Raw genomic sequence first — 22,005 nt, forward strand, 5'->3', positions numbered from 1 at the left:
TAATAATTACACAGTTACCATAATTAATGATCAATTAATTAATTAATTAATATACATTAACAACCAATTAATAATTAATTACAAAGAAATTACTTCACACAATTAACACTAAAAATCCAAATTAAATAAATAAAAAATAATCATCAATTTATTATAATTATAATTAAATTACTTCCCACCCTATTCCTCTATAAACCTACAACCCGCTACAGAACTAAAAAACGTAGAATGTAATTAAAATAAAATTGATAACTACTAACAATTTAACACATATCTTAAAAAATATTAAAAAACATAAACAATACATAACACTAATTAAAAAATCGATATTTTAAACAACTATAGTTTTTGCAAATAATATTAATGACTTCTTTATTTATAAAAACGATATTTCTTACCTTAAATTCGACATTCTTGACCACGATATTCTTGCTGTCGATATTTCTGAATCATTGATATTTCCAACTCGAAATTTGGGTAAGTCGCCATTTCCAACTCGATATTGTGTCTCAACACCATGCTAAGTCCTCCAAAGGTGTATGTGGAAGCCAGTAGCGGCTCCTGGAGGGAGTGCTTCAGGGTGGTGAGGCGGGGCGGAGGAAAGGGCAGGGTGGGGGGTAGTAAACTCTGGCTCATGGGTGACCGGAGTCATGTAAATAAAGAAAGAAATAAAATGAATTTCATTGCACGTGCTGCATCGCCATTTGGCGTTCCGGCGTGCAATGAATTAATTTGATTTCGTTATTTATTTACATTAATTCGGTCGGCCGTGAGATGGAGTTTACTACCCCCCATCCTTCCCCTCCCCCGCCCCGCAGCACTCCCTCCAGGAGCCGCTACTGGTTGAAGCTACGGACTTTGTGAGGGACACTTGTTTCGCTAAGGGAACACATTTGAGATTACTAAACATAAACACTGATTATGTATGTGATGAACAACGTAATCCAATGGGCACAAAAAACAGTATTAAAGATGGTAAGGAGAAGTGAAGTTTGCAAATTTCAATGGTGAGAGCACGTGGTATTCTTTTATGATAGTTGTATGCGTAGCAGAAACTCCTGGGGAAAAAGAGGCGAAGACAAGCAGGGAAATGGAAACCTTAACAGTGTGCCTCTTGGTATATAATTACTGATGGAATATAATAATTGCATAACATTGGCAAATGTCAGCAACCTATGCAGAATGTAGCCACAGAAGACAAACAGTCACCTTTTTAGTGCACGGGTTCTTAGTCCTTGAGGGTCAAGCTAGTCAGAGGTACACAAGAGATGCACGTGCATTCTGCGGAGCTGAACGAGTAGGCCCTCTGCATTCTACCAATTTATAGTTCTAAGCACTATCAAGGACCATGAGCGGCTCAGCAATGATGAACCTGACATCATAGTTTGTGGTTGGAATGTCACATTTGCAGGCACAAAACAGATTTTGGATGCTTTCAGATATGAAAAATAAATCAACTTTTTTTTCGGTTCCCCTTTACAGTGCAATGTGCAGTCAGCAAACCGATGTATTTTGCCGAAGAACTATTCACCGCAATGAAGGTACTGTACTGATTTTCTTAAGGTTTTTGTTAGTCTCTGTTTGCTTTCGGCATACGCTGCCAAACCTATCCTAAGTGTGCCCTGTCTCAGAACTCAGTGCATGGTTGGCTGTTTCACTTCTTTCTTTTGGGTATGACTTCAAAGGACCAACATGTTTTTGCCCAACTCGGATTGGCATAGTTTTTATTTTATCCTTGTGAACATGTGGAATGTTAAATATGTTCATAGGTGGAAGTTGTGCCATCCTGCAAAAGCATTTGCCATCCTGCGAAAGCATTTGCTGACGTGTGAGAAGGTCTGAATTATCATGATCTTCTAGAACATTGTGCCCACGGATGTTAGTTTGTGCCATTAGGAGTAGTCACTCACTATTGCATACCAAATATATTCTTGTTTGATATATGCCTCGCCTACATTCTATTGCTCATTCCCACTGATACGAAGAGCACTGACATACGATGAAACATTAATAGACACTGATGCCACCACAGGATCATCAAATGAGTAAACGTCGTAAATCTCAGCGTTATAGGATTCTACAGGTTGCTTTTGTAAAGGCTTTGAAAGACTAATCAGAGAGAAGTCACCCACTCACCCAAGCACAGCAAAGACCCCCTGCGTTAAAACAACATAGAAAGTAAAAATACAACAAGATGCACTACAATGCTAATGGAGAAACTCAAATGACATACACGAAACAATGTTTCCCCCACTGTCACAACAGTATATCCAAATTCTGCATCACTCAAAAACGCAAAAAGGACTCCACTGTTTCACACGGATTTCCAGTGCAGAGTTCAAAAGAACTATGCAGAATTCTCTGAGAATTCCACAACCCAGAATCCCTCATGACTGAGAAACCACACTCGCAAGCTTTTCTGCTAAGTCATCACTCAGGCGCCTGTCTCCAAAGCAAAGAAACTGGAAGCCTACCTCGTAGACTAAACAACCAAACTTCAGACAAGGCCGGCCTTAGCGCTGGTGGCGCTCGGTGCAGCAATTATTTTTCGAGCCCCCAATGACCTTCTTCTCCATGGATTCCCTCACTTCCACCCTCCAATAGTGCCCCTCATCTCTCATAGCCTCTCTCTCACATGCATTTCATCTCTTTTATAGCACCATTAATACCAGTGTAGGGTGTCAGAGCACTTCACATCACGCACACCTTATACAGAGACAATGAGTCATATGTGTGTACATCAGTCTATAGGAAATGTTACATAAAACAATGAGGATTTCAAGGTGTAGGAATCACGTCATCCATACTACTAGGCAGGATGTTTTAAGCGTTTGGTCTTGAGAAGGACAAACTCAGGAATTAAAACGTAGCACAGTGGTTGAGGTTTTCATTACCTTTAATGTATTTCTATCCAAACTAACCTTTTTTTAGCAACATTAGGATAACAGAAGACTGAGGAAAATACATAGGGGTTTATTACGATGGCGGTCGGAAAATCACCCCGGCCGCCATGGTAGTGGGAAAAGACCGCTCGTCAGGACCGCGGCATAACTGCCGGTCCAATTAGTGTGCTCCGCAGTTGAGAACCGTCCACGGCGGTACGATCGAAGGCTTTAACATTGCGGCGGTTGCTGCTGCCAGCAGCACCGCCGCGATGTCAAACGGAGCATGTCCTGCATTTCCCTGCACTGCGTGGCAGGCACTGCACAGTGCCCGCCACCTGGTACAGGGAAATGTAGGGGGGTACCCCCAGTGTACCCAAATCCCCCCAACACATTGGGGCCCGCAATGGGCCCCCGGAACCTGTATCCGCCATTCTTTCCATAGCAGAGAGACCGCCGCGGAAAGGCTGGCTTCTGCATGCATCCCAATCCAGACGGTGGAAAAAGCTAGGCACTGCCACCATTGTAGCGGTCCAGCTCCGCATGCCAGGCCAGTGGGTAGATTGCTACCTGCGGACAAGCGGCAGTCGGAATTCCTCCCTGCTGCGGTCCCCACCGCCATCCTAATCTGACCGACGGTTTTCCGGGTTTCAATCACAGGCCAGCGGCGGACATCCGACCGCCATCCTAATAGACCCCATAATGTCTAACCTATACCATGCAGTTTGCATGCAGCTCTTTGATAATAGTTCATAGGTCTCTGTGCTATATTAGGAATGTAACATATGAACTGCAAGAAACCAATGTATTTCTGTGTCAAAAGCGGTAGTGCGTTGAGCTATCCACATAAAATACAGTTCTGTGATCTGCATGGTACAACTTCTTTGCAGCAGCAGGCAAGTCATAAAGTAGACCCAGTCCTGACGTGGCCTTTAATAATTGCCAGGGGGTGAGATTAATACAAGTCTTCCCTCGTTTTCTTTTATCTTTCCCTGTAACACCCTAAGTGCAGTTTGTGGGTCTGGGCTCACTGTGCCGCTGAAACCATGCTGAACCTGACGGAAAGGCCCAGTTAGGCCAAAACCAGTTTTGGGTTGCTTGTTTGCCAGTTTGGGAAGGACCTGGCTTGGCAGTTTGAGCTGGACTGCTCCTAATGGAGCAGAATCATGTCTGATTTGCATATGGTTGAGTCTAATCTAAGGTGGCATGTTGGGCAACAAATGATTGACTGGGATGGGACTCTGGGTATTTATCAATGGCTGAGATTTATTCAAATATTCCATCCATCACTTTTAGCATTGTCCTTTGTGATATTCTAAGAGTGGCACGTGACAAGTGTCCAGGAGGCTCAGGTGCCTGGGAAGTGCATTCGAGGAATGTAGTCTGCATTGAGAGTCATGGGATGCTACTACAGGAAGACCCCAGGACAGGTGACTACCAAGAGCTGGGTAGGGGGGCAGGTACCAAAGCCTTTTCTGCTATTGCTTCTGAAATTTGAAGGGCTGGGAAAAGCATTTTTAAATCATACAAGAAAACCAACAAAAAATTAAGATGGCAGGACAACCTAAAACTTCACTTATGGTGGTTTCAGCACGTCACCTGATCCAATAACTATGGGCCTGATTACGATAGCCGGAGGACCGCCACCGTCAGCCAATCGGTTGTGGTCCCCCGCCAATCGTAAGGGCCGATCATACTGCCTCATTACGATGGCGGTCAGATCGGTGGTGGTCGGAAAATCCGACAGCCACGGTTCCGACAGTCGGATTGGATCTGACCACCAGTCGGATGACCTGCATGGCCAATAAACAGGCACCGCCGGTCATATTATGATGTAAATACCTAGCCAGGCTGGCGGAATTGGACATTGGGGGCCCGTAGCAGGTCCCCCTTCCTCCTTGTCCCATTTCTGTGGGTGTTGGGGGGCACCATTGTACCAAGTGACAGGCACCGCATGGTGCCTGTCACGTAGTACAGGGATATCTAAAACTTCCCTTTTTAACATTGCGGCAGGTGCCCGCCATCCTAGTGGGGCCCTTAGTGTCTACATTTAGGGGATTTTTTGATGACTTTGAAGTTTTCTTGTTGTGTGCCCCCTATAGTTAGTGAGGTCCTTCAGCTGGTGTCTCAATTGGTATTCCCACCTGTCAAACTGTTTAGAGTGTTTAGGTTTGCATTCAATTACGTACTTTCCTTTTTAAAAGAAAAAGCGTTGACTAGGAATTGGTTTCATTTAATATTGTTTGTTGCTAAATTCTGAGTCTCACGCCCTCAGTACCTCCTGAGTAATACTTGGACCTCTCTTCATTCTATTCATTCTATTTCATCACCTTTTGTGTATATCACCCTAGGTGGCATGCTCACTGTGTCACTGGAACAAAGTTGTCCCTGGCTGATGAGCGCTGGTTTGCTTGTTTTCTGGTTCAGAGAGGTCCTGGCCTGGCTGTTGGGGCTGGACTGTTCTCAAGATGAGCAGGGTCAAGACTGATTTGGATGTGGCTGGGTCTAAACTACGGTGACGTGGCGAGCAAAAAAATTGATTGGTTGGGATACTACCCTAAGCATTTATCAGGATTTAGACAAGTTGCACGAATTCCTTCCATCACCTTTTGTGTGTTTTATTTTAAGTCCCTAGCTCCATTATTTTCCATGGGATGGTGTTGCAGCACCAGAGTTTAACCATGGGGTGTGCCGGATTCACTCCAGCTCTAAGCTAGAGTACATTTACAACTGTTTTCAGTCGTTTTTGGTTTTTATTATTTATAGTAGTGCAGTTTGGGAATACGAGTGGGCTTACTCTCTTGTGGGTGGGTGTACGTCCCTCTCTGCATCTATCTATATTCTTCTATTAGCCCTTCCCATTTTGCAGTAAGAATTGCCCTCTCTCACCTCCCTGTTTACTTGTAAAATCTATACTTACGTGCACGGAGACTCCACAGTCAGGGTTGGAGATCTACACACAGAAAAATATAGAATAGCTGTAGGAGAAACCTCAGTACACAGGTTTGTGAATAGGATTTTGGAGTATGTTAGTAGTGCTATTGTAGCACTACCAAACGTACTATAAAATGCAGATTGTGACTAGGCCTGGATTTAAGAAAATTTACTGAAACAAAATAAATAAGTTGCCACTATTCTATGAGAGACTAAACGGCAACTAGCTTAGATAAGATATAAAACACAAAATGGATACACAAACAAGAACAAAAGTTCAAGTAGAAATGACCACTTGTGTTGGAATCAATCACATGAAAATTGTGAAAGGTGAAGTGGAACAGTACTGATGTGGATCAAATAAATAGAGAAGAACACACATGCTGTATGTAAACAAAGTAATGACTGTAGTTAGAAACTTTAAGTGTGCCTATGAGCTTTAGGGGAACTACATCAATTAGCTCTCTCGGATCCGTTCATCAGTGGAAAGTACGACAATCAAAAGTTGTTAGAATGTCATAGTTGTGACTGCACTAAGTGATTTACACATGGCAATCACAAGATTGGGTCAAGGACACTGTACTTCAAGCAATCCTTCTTTTTCTATTGAACGTACCCAACAGTGAAATGTTGGTGGCCCAGGGATCAGGAAGGCAACAATATTGATTTTTGAGAATTTCAAAGAAAGGCTAAGATCAATGTTACAGTAAATCCAGTCAGTCCAAATTGAGAGGAATGCTAGTTGTCTAAATTGAGTTCGGAAAACCAAATTACTATAGCACTGGCTCACTAAGGGGGGCAGTTCAAGAACTATACATCTCTGACAAAAAGGGCAGAGGATTTTAAAGTTTTGGGGTGATCATATCTAGATGTGGTTTCTAGTAAGCAGGTGGAGTTGTGATGGACATTAGGGGATTGGTAGAGACATTTTGAGGTCATTGGGGCACTTCTATTCTTTCCACCTGCCATCCATGGTGATGAGCATAATGAGACGTTCAACTAGGTTCCATCTTCTACTTCATCCAACCTCCGATAGATATTATCCATTCTTTCCTTGAATGAGGCAGTATCTGATCTGGTGGACATAATTTTTTGGATAACTCTAAAGTAGTTTTTCCAGTGAGAACAACAATAGCCGAGAACTCTTTCATAATGGTCTCTAGGATTATTAGGGCATGTTGCTTGTTCAGTGTGTTGCTGTGAGTGGGTGTATTAAAAATACTTCTGAGAATAGTAATTAATAAGAAAGTTTCAAAGCCAACATTTGGATTAAATGGGAACCCTATTCCTTGTCTCATTCTCCTGGTTTCCAGTGATGACAAGCTGTGGTATGAGGAGCGCCTTATGTACCAATATGGTTCTTTTGGCATTGGATACAAACAACATTAAGTGGACCAGTTCACAGTACCTTTAATCTGTCTGGTATTGTTAGCCAGAGTTAGTAGTATTGTGATTACTGAGCCAAATGTGGCATTCCCAAAAGTAGGATCCCTTGAGTGTAGGCTCATATTAAATTCCTCCCCAGTGGCACATCAAAGTCAGTTTTAAAATGTGACAAGGAGTGAGCTTCTGAAGATTGAGTATCCAAGCTAGCCTTGAAAGATGTTTTGTGTAGATACAGCTGGCTGATGAAAGAGAAAGTGGCATGTACTGATCCATTTAATCATACCTCACACCAGTGGGTGAGAGTGATGGATCAAATAGATTATTTGTATAGTATTGTATTACACTTGAAAATAAAGAGTACAGCAGATAAGATTGTGACCGAAAGAAATGCTTCAATGAAGCACCATGTAGTGATCCATTAACATGCCTATGTCAAAGATGGCTACCACATATCATTGTACTTACTCTCAAACGGTGCTTCTTCAGTCGCCTGTCTCAAAAAGGTGCTGCTGAGTTTATTACATGCATAGGAGGGCAATTAAGTGCCAGTTACCCCTCATGAATATTTCAAGGTTCTTTGATGAAGGGATAGTCTGCAAAGTTGGTTATCTTTCATTGTGTATAGAAGTTGTGTGGGGCCATCAGAGTTGGGAAAACTGTGCCTAGTGCTCCCGCACCCATGCAAACTCGGTGTGACAATACTAGGTCGTTCAAAATGAGGCCTGTAAAAGGCTCACTCACATAAAATGTAATCTTCATAGGTAAACAGTGGATTTGATATATTGTCATACAAATGTAAAGAGCAGGTCATAAAACAGCATTTTTCAAAAAATGCCATAGAAAACTTTACAGAATATAAGTAGTTAGAAGACAAAGGCTACAATACCTTCCAGGAATATTTTTGATTGTTCTGTTATAACATAAAGTCTTAGCCATGGCATTACACAATAATAAGAGACTTTGGGCCTGATTTAAAGTTTAGCTTGCAGGGTACTCTGTCACAATAGCTCTGCCAAACTGAATGCCCACTTTGGGATTTTGTTTTTGAAGATGGAGTTGATGGTCAAACTTTCAATGGATTGACGGGAATCGCCATGACGGAGGTTCCTACCAATACAAGAGTTGCCCCCTGGGCTGGCGGACATCACTAAATTTGGTGGGCGGAGTACCTTCACCATAATGGGAATAAAGTACTCCACCATGGCAATGGTACATAATCCATCTGCCAAACACTAAAAAAGGCACTTTTGTGAGTTTTCACAAAGTAAACTAAATACAGCAGATGGAAGGTGGTTTTGTATATGTTTTTCCCTTTCCATTCTAGTAAAGATTATTAAAAGGAAGTTTCCTCCCAACTCTTTCAGGTCGATTACAATGTTGTTCGGAAAATCTTTGAATGGCATTCGGGTCATCCGAATCCGATTCGGAAGCCTTGTTTCCGACTGACTCGGTAACACTTTTGAACGACCGATTATGATGTGCGGAATTTGTTCGGGCTTTCCGACTTGTTTCAGAATGGCCTTCGGAGTAAACAAGTCATTCGGAGCCAACTTGTACAGGTCTACGGAATGCATTACCAAATGAGCGATTAGGATGTCGGATTTGGACAGCCTTTCCGAATCTCTTGTTCTGACATGGATTGGCTGTCAGAATCTGACTTTGGGGGCCTGTAGCAGGCCCCACTTTACCCGGGGTGCTCCAAATCGGGCCTGTGGGGGTAGCCATGGGTCCCCCCTTCCCAACCAACCGTGTGGCAGGCACCTTGGAGTGCCTGCCACAGGGTGCATGATTTTCCCCAACCATCTCTTTCTTCAATTGGAGCCTCTGTCTTCGGTTGGAACACAGGCTCCCATTGAAGTCAATGGGAGTCCGACAGAACGTTGTTCGGAACCATTATTTTAATCGGTCGGACGGACTCCCAGAATCCGATTCAGTCGGAAACCATTCCAAAACCGATTTGGTCTGAATGCTTTCCGAACGACATCGTAATCGAACCCTTTGTTCTGTTCCTTACATTATGGATAGCTACAATAGTTGACAAGCTGTCAGATTCAGATAGAGCCGGTGACATCTTGATGATTGTCTCATTTTTACCCACAACATGCCAGTGGGAGAGACTGAAACAACACATGCATTGCTCATCCTATTCATAGTGTTATAGAGTGGATATTCACCACTCAAATTGCAGCTCCTGTAGTGGATTGATTTGCTAAACACACCATGTGCATGTATTATGTTTCCATTTATGTTTCCAATTTTCCATTACATATTGCACTGAGGCTTGGCTATTTGTATGCAAGAACACTTAGTTCCAAAATACAGGATATGATTTTAAACTACAAGGTCTTCCTTGCAGTCCCTGCCAGAGGATATACTCATGCTATAAAACAGAATATTAGCTTGAATCTGTACTATTTGATGGGAGCATGCTACCTGAACCACATTTACAATTTAAAGATAACTTGGGCTGAAAAGACCAGTGGTGATGTAAAATATCTGTTACCTGCTAAGTTTGTGATATAATATTTGAACAGGAACGATGACTCTCTTTCCTGTTTCTCTGAAGAATTCCTGCCTGCCGACTTGAGTACCAAAGAGTTGTGTCCAACTCTTTTCTGAATTCTGTATCCAGAATTTTCTTAAATGGCTGGTAGTGCCAGGGCCCTGCTGACCCACCAAATAACGGGTTCACAACTCTACCAATGAAACTGTCTTGCAATGTGGAGGTTCCTTCATGTGATTGAAGGTTGGAAGATACTTGTGACAGCCTGTAAGGGGAGACAGCCTTTTCTATGACACTATTACAATGCATGCCATTACATCGCATGTCGTTGCAACGCAAAAGGTGTGCAGCAGTGGGTAGAAGGTGCTGGATTTAACTCCAACACCTTCCCTGCTGTTGCACACACTGGAGTTGGAATAGAAAAATTAATCTATTCCAACTTCCAGTGCCCCCCCTTACAGATAGTCGGAGTAAATGTTTGCGTTGCAACGGCATGCGATGTAATGGCATGCGTTGTAACGTCACCTATTCGCCTGTAAGATATCCAGAAGGCCAGCTGAAATTTGGCGTTTCTTTAGAACTACGAAACAGAGTGGTGGGAACCATCCTGCAGCAATTAAACTTAGACATATCTGAGGAACTTTACCTGAAGACTGCTGCTACCATAACCTGTAATCAAATTGAACATAGACAAAAGAATCACAACTAGAGTAAGCCTACCTGAAAAAGTCCCAGCCTTGGTAGAATCAAATTTACTTTTATTCCCGTTTAGAGTCATTTGGCAGGGAACTTGAGGCAGCAGCTCTACTTATCTCACATTGTGGAGCACTTTTCTAGCTACCGCGTATGTGCTTGTCCCACTGAAGACCATCAGCCTAAAACTATAGACAAAGTATTTTAGTGGCACCCACCATCATCTGTATTTACTGATGGATCACAGAAGATGGTGCTTGTTTTAATCTCTGTGACTAACAATGTTTGACCTTTTGTATTCTTTATTTATTAACTATATTCTTGTTTTGCTAGTCTTTACACATACACTAAATACATCTCACTAGAGACATTCAGAAGTCTATACACTATATACATCTCACTAGAGACATTCAGAAGTCTAGACTGCTAAATTTTGTTTTAGATTTGTAGGCGCTCACTCACACCTCATATCAACACTGTATGTTCTGTAGTGCCTAGTGCAACATGCTGAAGAATTGTTGAGAAAAGTGGTTTCCAGTGAGAGATTTTTTCTCTCATCAGCTATGGGCCATTAGAATAGTTTTCAGTAATAATAAGGTGAATGAAGGTACATTGATGCTATATGTCTTGAACAAACAGAAGAATATTAGGAGAGGAGATCTGCTATAAAATCTGTAATTGATTTCAAATATGAAAGTACCATGTACTGTCGTTATTGCAGACATGACTAATCTTGCTCTGAAAATTAAAGTAGATGGTTGCAGTACTCAAGGTAGAATCACACTTTTGAATTGAAGGAGTATTAAAAATATCATATCTGAAAGATGGTTGCACAGCTGGTGAGGTTGAGCTGATTTTATGATGCAAGCCAACAACATGATACACATGGAATTTGTGATGAGTGAAATGCAGTAGTTGACTATTTGTAATTTATGATGTATGTGGTACAATGATTGAAATACATAGGCATTACATAGAATGACTGGAGAATTGCTGAACATTGTTAGTAGTTGTGTTACCGTACTCTTCTCAATCTGACTCTAAGCCAAGATATAAGGATACTTAGTTTTATGATTAAGTAACAATTTCTATTTTCACTTCCTATTTCATTACTTTTTCTACATCCTTAAAGTAGTGAGATTTGTGGAATCAGTTATGGCATCATGACATGGCTACAGCAACACTAATTCTAGGTGCCTTTTTCACACTTAGAGTCATTAGTTGTGGCAATTGGAATGTACTCAGTCTGCCTGACCCCTTTTCCATCTTGCAGGCTTTCTATACCTGTAAAAGAAACCTTTTCTCCAAGCTGCTTGTCTTATTCTTCTCATCAGCAATTTCTTCAAAGAGAGGTTTTATTTGTTTTACTGCTAACACTTGATTTATTTTTTCAACAGGGATCTGGAACTAATGACAAAAAATTGATCAGAATAATGGTTTCCCGCAGTGGAATTGATATGAATGAAATTAAGGTGCATTTCAAACGCATGTATGGAAAAACGCTCTGTGAGGCTATTCTGGTAAGTCTTTGCATATCCATCACTTTGATATATCCATGATTTTTTTTATGTATCACTTTTTTATTCTAAAAATAGATAAAATGCTTTTCCAGGAACCAAGCCTCTCACTTACAGGTAGTCAGAAGGCTCACTCTGTCACCCATATCAGCACAAAGGAGAACTAGCCCAATTTAGAGATCTCTGCCATGTCAGTAGACATCTCTTTGCTGAAAGTGTACATTATAGTGTGTAGAATGCACTACCTGCAAAATAGAGTGTCCAATATGCCACATTATTATTCAGAAAAAAACTTCCAAAGCGTTTTAGGGGTTGTTTCCAAAAATCCAAAACATTATTTTCCTGACACAGGACATTTTCTCCCTGTCCACTGGGGACATGTCTACCCTTTCCTATCCAAGAAGGCCATACCTCTTATGGCAGGCCTGGTTAGGAAAAATGAATAGCAGAAACCCCACCTCACTGTGAGCGCAGCTTCCATCGCGATAAACTGCTGGCCACGGGGCAAATGAGCCACTAAGCCAAGGGATTCTGATGGCTGAACTAGCTCTCCAAAATGTGATTGTTCCCCCCAATCCCAAATTGATGATGGAGGGGGCTAATTTACAGGGGGCTACTGCCACTTTGCAGCAATACTACTACTTCACCAAATCTTGAACCTGGACCTAATTACATGTTATGGCTGCTTTTTCATGATATAAAACTTGGAGATTTTTTTTGATATCCCCCTACTTATTTTGCAAAATAAATGTATATGGAATAGCATTCTAGCACATATTCTAGCTCAATTAGACATTTTTTCTATACTTGTTTTCATTTATTTTTAAAATGTTGAATGCATTAAATGCAAACTCAGTTAAGCATGTTATTCAATTCCAATTCACATCTTACCTTCCAAAAAGCAAAAGTAAAGTGTGAATTGAGTCAGTTTTCACAAAGAAGACTGTAATATACTCACATTTTGCTACATGGGTCAAGCTAGAGTAAACAGACAAGACTAGGGATTATTTTGATTATGTCCATTCTTCATTATCAACTTTAGACGTCATTGATGACATCACATACTTTCTGCAGGTCTGGCTGTCATTAGAATGTTCCATGAGGGAAAGTGCTAACAACATTCACACAGAAAGGCCTCCGTCAAATGTAAACACCATAGCTTTACAATTAGAGCTGTGATTCTAAACATACTCAGTCTAACGTAAAACTAAAGCACAGACAATCTACAACCTAAGTACACTTCTGCTAATCCTTTCTCAATACAAAAGAGTGACTGCATTCCATACTGGAACTAGACCTGCGTTAGCCCCCATGGTAAGTTGCTACACCAGTGCACCAAGTGACACTGCAAGTTGGTAAATTTAGAGTGTAGTGTCTTGTGTTGGTCTTACAATGTGTCCTTACCAACAATGCACTTCAAATGGCAAAGGTTGAGGTGGAGAAAACAATAAAAAAAAATATATCTTATATAGATATTATTGTGGAGATTGTGTACCCTGTGGACTACTCATGGGCAGAAGGATAGGGCAGCTGGATTACCCATGGAAATCTACCGTTTGCAAAGGTTTTCGTGAATATTCCCAGAGTAGTTTGTAGCCAAAACTATTGAATTATTGCATTCAAATACTCGGTGTGTCTCTAATACACAGATTTGCACACATATTTGTAAATTTGGTACTGTGTACGTTTCCATCGGTCTCATTTCCTGATAAAAGGAAGCATAGATCAATTAGGCTGGATGCAATCTACTAGCTTTGGAGGAAACAACAAACAACAGAATTAAAAAATATACAGAAGAGATATTTGGAGAGGAAGAAATACGTCCTGTAATCCTCAATGGTATTATTGAAGTTGCAGTTAAACATTTTTAGCTAAACAATAGGGGCCACGTGTATGACAGGTTTTAGCAGTTGCAAACGGAGAATCAGGCTCTTTTCGACAGTTGAAGAGCCTTTTCACATGTGCTAACCCTATTTTGTGAGTCAGTAACCTATTATCGACTCACAAAATAGGGTTTGCGAATCGGTATTTGAAAGGGGCATGTGGAGGGCGTCCATTCCTAATATCGAGTTGCAGGCGGAGGTATAAATGTTTAGCGACCGGAATGTGGTCTCAAAACATTCATACTTTACTGACTCTGTGAAGGAGGTGGTAACCCATTCACAACGGGAAGGGGTCCCAAGTAACCCTTCCCCCTTTTAAAATGTGGGCGCCAACATTTTTCAAGAGTAGGCAGTGATTAAGGAAAATGGGCTGCATATAAACAAAATAAATTGCTTTATTTAAAAAGCAATCACAGACATGGTGGTCTGCTGACCCCAGAGGGCCACCAACCCTGTGATTACAAGCCATTCCCAATGGGTCACAAATAGCAACCTGTTTCATGAATATGGATGAGGCAGGTCAATTACGACCCCATTTGGAATTGCTCAGTGTGTCTGAGACTCATTGGTACATCGCATTTTACGACTTCCTAATTGCGAGACATAAAAAGCCGCAATTAGGAACAAGCAAAATATTTCCGCCATACATGTGTCCAGAGTCCCTTAAAATGGGACAAGAGGGACAGGCTTTCGTCCTAAACAAGGATATATATTTTCACTGCATTAGTGGTGAATTAGCGTTGGAAAAATATAAGATTTTTTTTTCTTAAATGTAGTGAATTATGCAGTTTTACTATTAATATGTATATTAGAATTTAGTGCAAAACTATATGAAAAAATGGTGAGGCAATGTAGTAAATATTTTTTATCTTATTGTTTTTTGAACACCTGATAGTCGGCTTGTACCTTGTAAACACATTAGATTTGTATATTTTTTCAGCATATATAATACATTTTGGTTCCATATTTCGATTCACAGGATGAAACGAAAGGCGATTATGAAACTATTCTCGTGGCTTTGTGTGGAGGCGACTCCTGAATCGAAGTTCGATCAAAGAAGAAATTGTAAACGTGTATTTGTCTCAGTCATGCACACCTAGTAATGCAAAATGGATAATGCTGAACAGAAACTATCTGGATAAAAAGCTGCAGCTTGCTTTCTGAAGGCAGAATCTCATAAATTCCTAACATATACACATTGTTAGTTTCTTGGAAGTTCTAACTTCTAAATTGCATTGAAAAAGATGTATTCAGTTAAAGTATCACATGCTTGAGTAGAATTTACCGAATCTCTGAATTGTATCTAATAAAGCAATTGTTAAAATTATGATAAGACTCTCTTGTTGACAAAAAGGTACATTTCATATTTTTAACTATCAATAAAGAATAAAAGTCTGCTAAAATTGGTTTCAGATATAAAAAGTTTTGTACTTATGAAATTCACTTTTTGGGGGTAATTTCCATTTTCGTGACTATAACAGTAAGCTATTGCGGTGAATGTTTAATGTGAACATGAACCAGTGAGGGTATTTAAAGTTTATAATGAGGTCTTTACTGTGCAGGATGTGAAAACGTGAGTCTTTACCACGCAATGAGAGGAGTATCTTTAGGGGTGCTTAGCGGGCTATCTAGATTTTGGCTTGCGCTAGGCAAAGGTGTAATAACAATATTGGGAGTTCCAATGGTTGTTTGGGCAGAGGGTTTCTCTAACAGAGCTTCTGATCTTTGCAAAAAGTGATCTCCAGGAATAGGGCCATCATTATCAAGGAGTTCACTCTGGGGATCCGGCACATGGCTACAGCTACCCTTTTCTTGAGCTAATTCATTCCTGCCGACCCTTTTCCGTTTGTTCTTCAAGTCATTTCCCATGCCCCTTTTGGATCTTAGATCCGGAGGTTTCTCCCCACAAGGGAGTGCAGGCCTAAGCTTGGCCAGTTGCCCTCTGGTGGTTACACGGGGATTGCTTTCACTTTGGATTCCCTCGGAAGACAGGGTTGAATTTAGTGATCTTGCATGGTTCTCACTAGTTTTAGAGTTGTCTGGCTGGGATACATAAGCAGTCGGAGTTTGAGACAACCTAACGTGTGGAGATGAAGAAGAAGTCTCAATCGGCATATTGCCAACCAAGGGCGATGAATCTTGGGGCACTGTAACCTCCCGAGTGGCTGGCAATGAGACAAAGGAGGGTTCCAAGATTGAATCATGGGAGTTAGTTGTGAGCATAGATAAATTGGATGGGAGCAAGGGGGGGAGAAACCCTACGGGTAGTGATAGACGGCGTTCCGTATTTTCGATGGCATTAGCCACCACACCAATTGTTTTTTGTAACATACGGTCAATCGCCGTTAAGCTAGGGAGTTGGGGAATGGCCACTGTTTGATTTGCTGCGGGGGCGGGTCTTAGGGCAGGGCGCCTTCCCATTTTGTGGAAAATTAATAGCAGTTGTCAACCTAAATGCTGAATGTAAGTTTTATTTTTTTTAATTTTTTTTTAGCTTTATCAAGGCTATCCAAGATGTAACACACACAATGACACCATGAGGAACATAAGGTAAATTGAGGAAAGTGTACCTATATGCAAGCAGACCTCAGCTTGGCAGCAGCTTGCAAGGGATCACAAAGTTGACAAAGAGGCCCTTAGTGCTGCTACAACTGTAGAGAATTGGAACCAAAGGGGGTAGCACAGCCTCCTCATGCCACTGAGGGCCACAGAGGGCCCGCCCTTTGCCCGGGCTTCGCCCGGCGTCCCGCGTCGCGGGAGGTCCCGACCTTTTAAGCGCCTCTAGGCGCCAGGAATTACGCGTTCAGAGAGCGCCACCGCACAGCCCGCTGGGAATCCGAGTCCTCTGCTGGGCGTCCGCGAAGGATCTCACATGCGGCAACGGGAGGACTCGGCTGGGCAGAGGCAGGGGAAGCAGGTCCGCTGTGGCTAGGGGTGAGCTGCTGGTACACCGTTCACAAGTTAATGCCCCAAAGTTAAAAGGAGGAATCCACGCTCTGTTGGGAGGTCCCGACCTTTCAAGCGCCTCCAGGCGCCAGGAATGACGCGTTCAGAGAGCGCCGCCGCACAGCCCGCTGGGAATCCGAGTCCTCCGCTCGGTGGCCGCGAAGGATCTTACATGCAGCAGCGGGAGGACTCGGCTGGGCAGAGGCAGGGGAAGCAGGTCCGCTGTGGCTAGGGGTGAGCTGTTGGTACACCGTTCACAAGTTAATGCCCCAAAGTTGAAATGAGGAATCCTCTCAATGTGAGATATGTCTTCTAGAGGAGACACACTTACTTTAGAAGGATTGAGGCTTCATGAAGTCGAGATGGTTAGACCATCAATTCTGGTCTTTGTGACCTGTGAAGAAAGCAGGAGCAGCAATTCTTTAGCCATGCATTTCCATGGGCATGTCCTTCAAGTGCCTTCTGAAATCATTGGCCGCATGCTCTCTGTGTGGATCTCAACTCCACCAACACACTTTCACAGTTGAAAGTCTGTATGCTCCTAACGATCATCAGGAGCCTTTTATTCACCAAACAATTGGGACTGTACTTACCTCACCAGATGTAAAAGTTTTGATTGACAGTTATTTTAATTTGGTGCCTAATGTCCGATTGGACCAATAACTTCAAAGAGCAGGTCCGGCAGGGGCATACTCCCCACCAGATCTTCAGTGGCTCTCAGATGCTGGTTTCGTTGATGTGTGGAGGTCTTTGAATCCCTACCTGAGGACCTATTCCTTTTTCTCTGCAGTACATCAGTCTTGTGCTAGAATGGATATATGATATTGATGTGGCATCCATGTCAGATCATTCTCCTATTACACTTGCACTGCCCTTACCTGATAGTAATTTGAGATCCAAGCTGTGGTGTCTCAACCCCAAATTGACTTCCTACGAACGTACAATCAAGAAATAATGGGGTGATTGAGGAGTATCTGAAAATAAAAGATAAACTACACACCTCATTGGCGACTCTTTGGGATACACTAATGGCGGTGGTGAGAGGGACATACATGGTGGCAGCTGCACAACTCAAGAAAGAGAGAAAAAACAAACGTTTAGAACTAGAGACTCAGGCAAGGGTGTTGGAAGAGTCCCACAGACAGGTGAGTTCTCACAGGGTGAGGCAATAACTCTCCATAGCTAGAAAATAGCTTAAGGCCTTGGATATGGACGTAGCGGAATATGCTTTACTCTGCACGAAACAGAAATATTATGCAGGGGGCAATAAAGCCGACAGACATCTGGCTCCCCATTTACGTGTGCAGATCCACAACCAACAAATTCCTGTTATTATAAATCCTGGCCAATGATCTCTGAGGCATGACGTGGACATTGCGGCGGAATTTGGGCACTTTTATGCCACGTTGTATAGCGCCGAACCACTACTCCATACAGACTGTTACTCATACTTAGAGCAGATCCCCTTAACTAAACTACCAGAAGCTGAGGCAGCGCTTTTAGATAAAGACATCACCCTCTGGGAGGTACTTGAAGTGATAGGGAGGCTTAAATTAGATAAGGATCCTGGTCAAGATGGGTTTTCAGCCCCATTCTTTAAAACGTTTGTTTCGCAGTTGTCATCCGGTGCTGGCCCGGCTATATAATTCCTTTAGCGCTCAGGGCTCCATTACAGGGACTATGAGATCGGCTATTTTAACAGCTTTGCCCAAATCAGAGAAGGACGCCCAATACTGCACACGGTATCACCCCATAGCTCTACTAAAAGTAGATACAAAGATATTTACTAGAGCCAACAGTTTGGGGCAGTAGATGCCTGGGTTCATAGACCCAGATCAATCTAGTTTTATTTTCAGGTGCAGCTGCAGAGACAACACTATACACCTGTATCACCTAATTGACAAAACTACATGTTCACATATCTCCAAGATGTTTCTCTTGATGGATGCTGAAAAAGTTTTCAAACGAGTACATGGCCCCTTCATTCGGTTGGTCCTTGAGGCTGTTGGTATGAGGCCACGCTTTCGTCAATGGATATGGGCCTGTTACTCGGATCCAGTGGCGTTGTTTTACGTTAATGGCTTGCTTTCCCGCCTATTTATCATCTCTAGAGGGACATGTCAGGGGTGTCCTCCATTGCCACCCCTGTTCATGCTCTAAATGGAGCCGCTGGCAGAGCAAATTCGAAGACACACCCTTATCGAGGGAATCTTGATGGGTGGCCAACTCCACAAGATAGTGCTATATGCAGAGGATGTGCTTCTAGCAATTACTATGCCACGTCAATCATTACCTCCATTGATTGGGGAACTGAAATTATTCAGAAGGGTATCAGGCTTTAAGGTGAATGCCAACAAATCACAGGCTCTTAACCTTATCATGCCACAAGCCGAACAAGCACACTTAGCAACAACCTTCCCATTTGTTTGGGTGACACAGGGAATCTCCTATCTGGGCATCCATTTATTTTACACCATAGAGAAGTCTGCAACTTGCAATTACACACCCCTATTGGCTGCAGCTCCCTCCTTGATTCAATCTTGGCATGGGGGGTCCCATTTTTTGACTGGGGCAAATTGCCGCCATAAAAATGACGTTACACCCCAAGGTCCTTTACCTCATGCAGGGGAAACAACTTCAACCACCCCTGTCAGTCATGAAAAAGCTGCAACAAACTATTATATGGGCAGGTAAACACCCTAGAATGGCTAGAGACAACGTATATCTTTGGGTGGCTATGGGTTGATTGAGTATACCACACTTATTACGTTATTATAAGGCGGCTCAGTTGCGATTCGTGGCGGAATGACAGCGCTCATCCATGGAGAAGCAGTGGTGTCTTTTAGATCAGGCAGTAGTAGGCATTCATGTTTGGAAGATCCCGTGGCTTCTGTGGAGGGATAGCCCACCAGGAGTGTAAGTCTCTCCGATGGTCACCGTGGGATAATCTCAGTGTTTTAAAATGACTCCACTCCTATTTCACAATTTACCCCACTAATAGGAAGTGCAGATTTCTCCCCTGCACTTCATGGTACATCATATTCGGGGTGGCAAGAGGCAAACTGCAAAAGAATAAGGGATCTATTTGACACACAGGGCCTACTGGAGTTTCCAAGGGTACAACAAGAATTTACGTTGCTCGACACTGAGCACTGGTGTTGTGTTACAGTTCATCACTGGGTGAGTCACCCATCAATAGGCCCCATGCAAGCCGGCTGCGCACTTCTTTTGAACTCTGGTTTTTATTTCAGCAAGATGATTGCCGTCTTTTGTCTGACTTTCATGCCTTTTTGAATACTTCTACTAGGCCTCTGGTCTCGCTGACAGATTTTTATTTTTTTATTTTTTAATCTTTTTATTAACTTTGCTCAAGGTCTCATACAGTACATAGCAGTGATCAGAAGGCTCATGAACCAACAGCATGACATAACACAAATGAGGATCAAAGGGACAACCAAAGGGGCCCGCTACTACTGCCCCCCCACCTCCCGAGGCTCGGTACTTGCACCATGGGCCCCACACCCTCCTCCATTTCTTCACACAACCTCTGGACCTATAGATAGTTTCCTCCGCCCTCTGACACCAATCCAGATCTTTGAGCCATTGGTCCCATTGTGGGGGGGCGGTCGCACCCCAGCTGCTCGCGATATTACGTTTTGCCACCCCAGTCGCTAAAGCCAACCAAATCTCTTGATACCTGGACCAGTCCGTTTCTCCCCTGATCAGCAGGAGCAGCCACCGGGGCTCCAGTGGGACCGGCGCGCCCACCACCAACGCCATTGTGTTTGCCACCTTGGTCCAGAATCGGCACGATGTTCGGGCATTCCCACAGGATGTGGAAGAACGTGCCCTCCTCCCGGCACCCTCTAACGCACAGGGGAGACAAGGTCCTACCCCATGAGTATAAGTGGGTACGCGGGTAATAAACCCTGTGTAGAATTTTAAATTGTACGAGGCAAAACCGCATCCGAATGGCAATTTCATGGGGGCCCTGCAGGGCCTCCTGCCAGTCCTCATTCTCCAGGCCGCCAATATCCTCCTCCCATTTCTCGCGCAGGGACACTAAGAGGTCGGATATGTTGTTGATCGGTTTACGGTAGATGGTGGCCGTTAGTTTGCCCGCAATAGGGTCCAGCAGGAGTCTATCCTCCAAGGGAGAGTCCTCTGGGAGCGAAGAACCCAAGTGAATATGGGAGCGCAGGGCATGAGTGAGGCGCAGGTGCTGATAGCGTTGGGAGTCGTGCATCTGGTACTCCCCTTGAAGGTATTCAAAGGATCTGGGGGCACCCCCCTTCCACACATCTCCCAGATAGTCTATCCCAATCAGCTGCCATCCCTTGAAGCCTGATAGTCTCGAGACCTCTTTTAGCTGATCTCCGAACCAGAGTGGTGTCCTACCAGTAAGGGTGCCTGCCCACCCCAAGAATTTGCTGGCCTCCCTCCAACACTGTATCACTACCCCGGTATGGGATGGGAGGTCCCTACCCCGCCTCCGCGAGTACAAAAGCTGCTCACAGTTGCCCCCTGGCATAACCTGTCGGTCCACCCTAGACGCCGGTTCCGACCCTGCTGCGTACACCCACTCATTGACCACCTGCAGCTGGGAGGCCCAATAGTATAGCCTGACGTCCGGAAGGGCCAGCCCCCCGTCGTACACTCCCCTAGTGAACTTTTGCAGCGCGATTCGCGGGCTCCCACCATCCCACAGTAACGTCCGCACCAGCTGTGAGATGCGCCGGAACACACCCCTTGGGATCGGATACGGCGAGTTCTGCAGGATATAGAGGAGGCGCGGTAAGGCCAGCATCTTAAAGAACACCGCACGCCCCATCAGGGACAGAGGCAAGGATCTCCAGTGAGTAACGTCAGATGACAAACGCGCCATGTGGGGTTCCAGGTTTCTTTGGAAAAACACCCCTTTATCTCTAGTTACATACACTCCCAGGTACCTGAAGCCCTCTGTCGCCACCAGAGCCGAACACCCCGCCGGAATCCGCGGAGGGGGGCCGGAGAGGGGGAAAATCACTGATTTGGTCCAATTGATCCTATAGCCGGAGTAGCTACCAAACAGGTCGAAAAGATGGAACGCCTGCGCTATCGAGTGATATGGTCTCACCATGTACAGGATAATGTCATCAGCGTATAAGGATATGCGCTCCTCCCAGCCCTTACACATTGCCAGACCCCAAAACACCCGGTCTCTACGTATCCAATGGGCCAGTGGCGCCAGAGCGAAGAGGAGAGGAGACAGCGGACACCCC

The 22,005-nt window shown here is 43.6% G+C and overlaps 1 protein-coding gene across 1 annotated transcript in view; it reads left to right on the forward strand.

Annotated features, from left to right (window-relative positions):
• The window catches only part of LOC146866032 (annexin A1-like), a 141,859-nt gene extending 126,658 nt beyond the window's left edge, over positions 1-15,201 (forward strand). Inside the window, exons 11-13 of the mRNA XM_085633052.1 lie at positions 1,483-1,541; positions 11,796-11,918; positions 14,778-15,201. Of these exons, the coding sequence (XP_085489178.1) occupies positions 1,483-1,541; positions 11,796-11,918; positions 14,778-14,837 (242 nt within the window). The 3' untranslated portion in view covers positions 14,838-15,201. The remainder of the gene's footprint in view (positions 1-1,482; positions 1,542-11,795; positions 11,919-14,777) is intronic.
• The last annotated feature ends 6,804 nt before the right edge of the window (positions 15,202-22,005 follow it).

The sequence above is a fragment of the Triturus cristatus genome, chromosome 2_1, assembly GCF_964204655.1.
Source record: "Triturus cristatus chromosome 2_1, aTriCri1.1, whole genome shotgun sequence".
Classification (NCBI taxonomy): domain Eukaryota; kingdom Metazoa; phylum Chordata; class Amphibia; order Caudata; family Salamandridae; genus Triturus; species Triturus cristatus.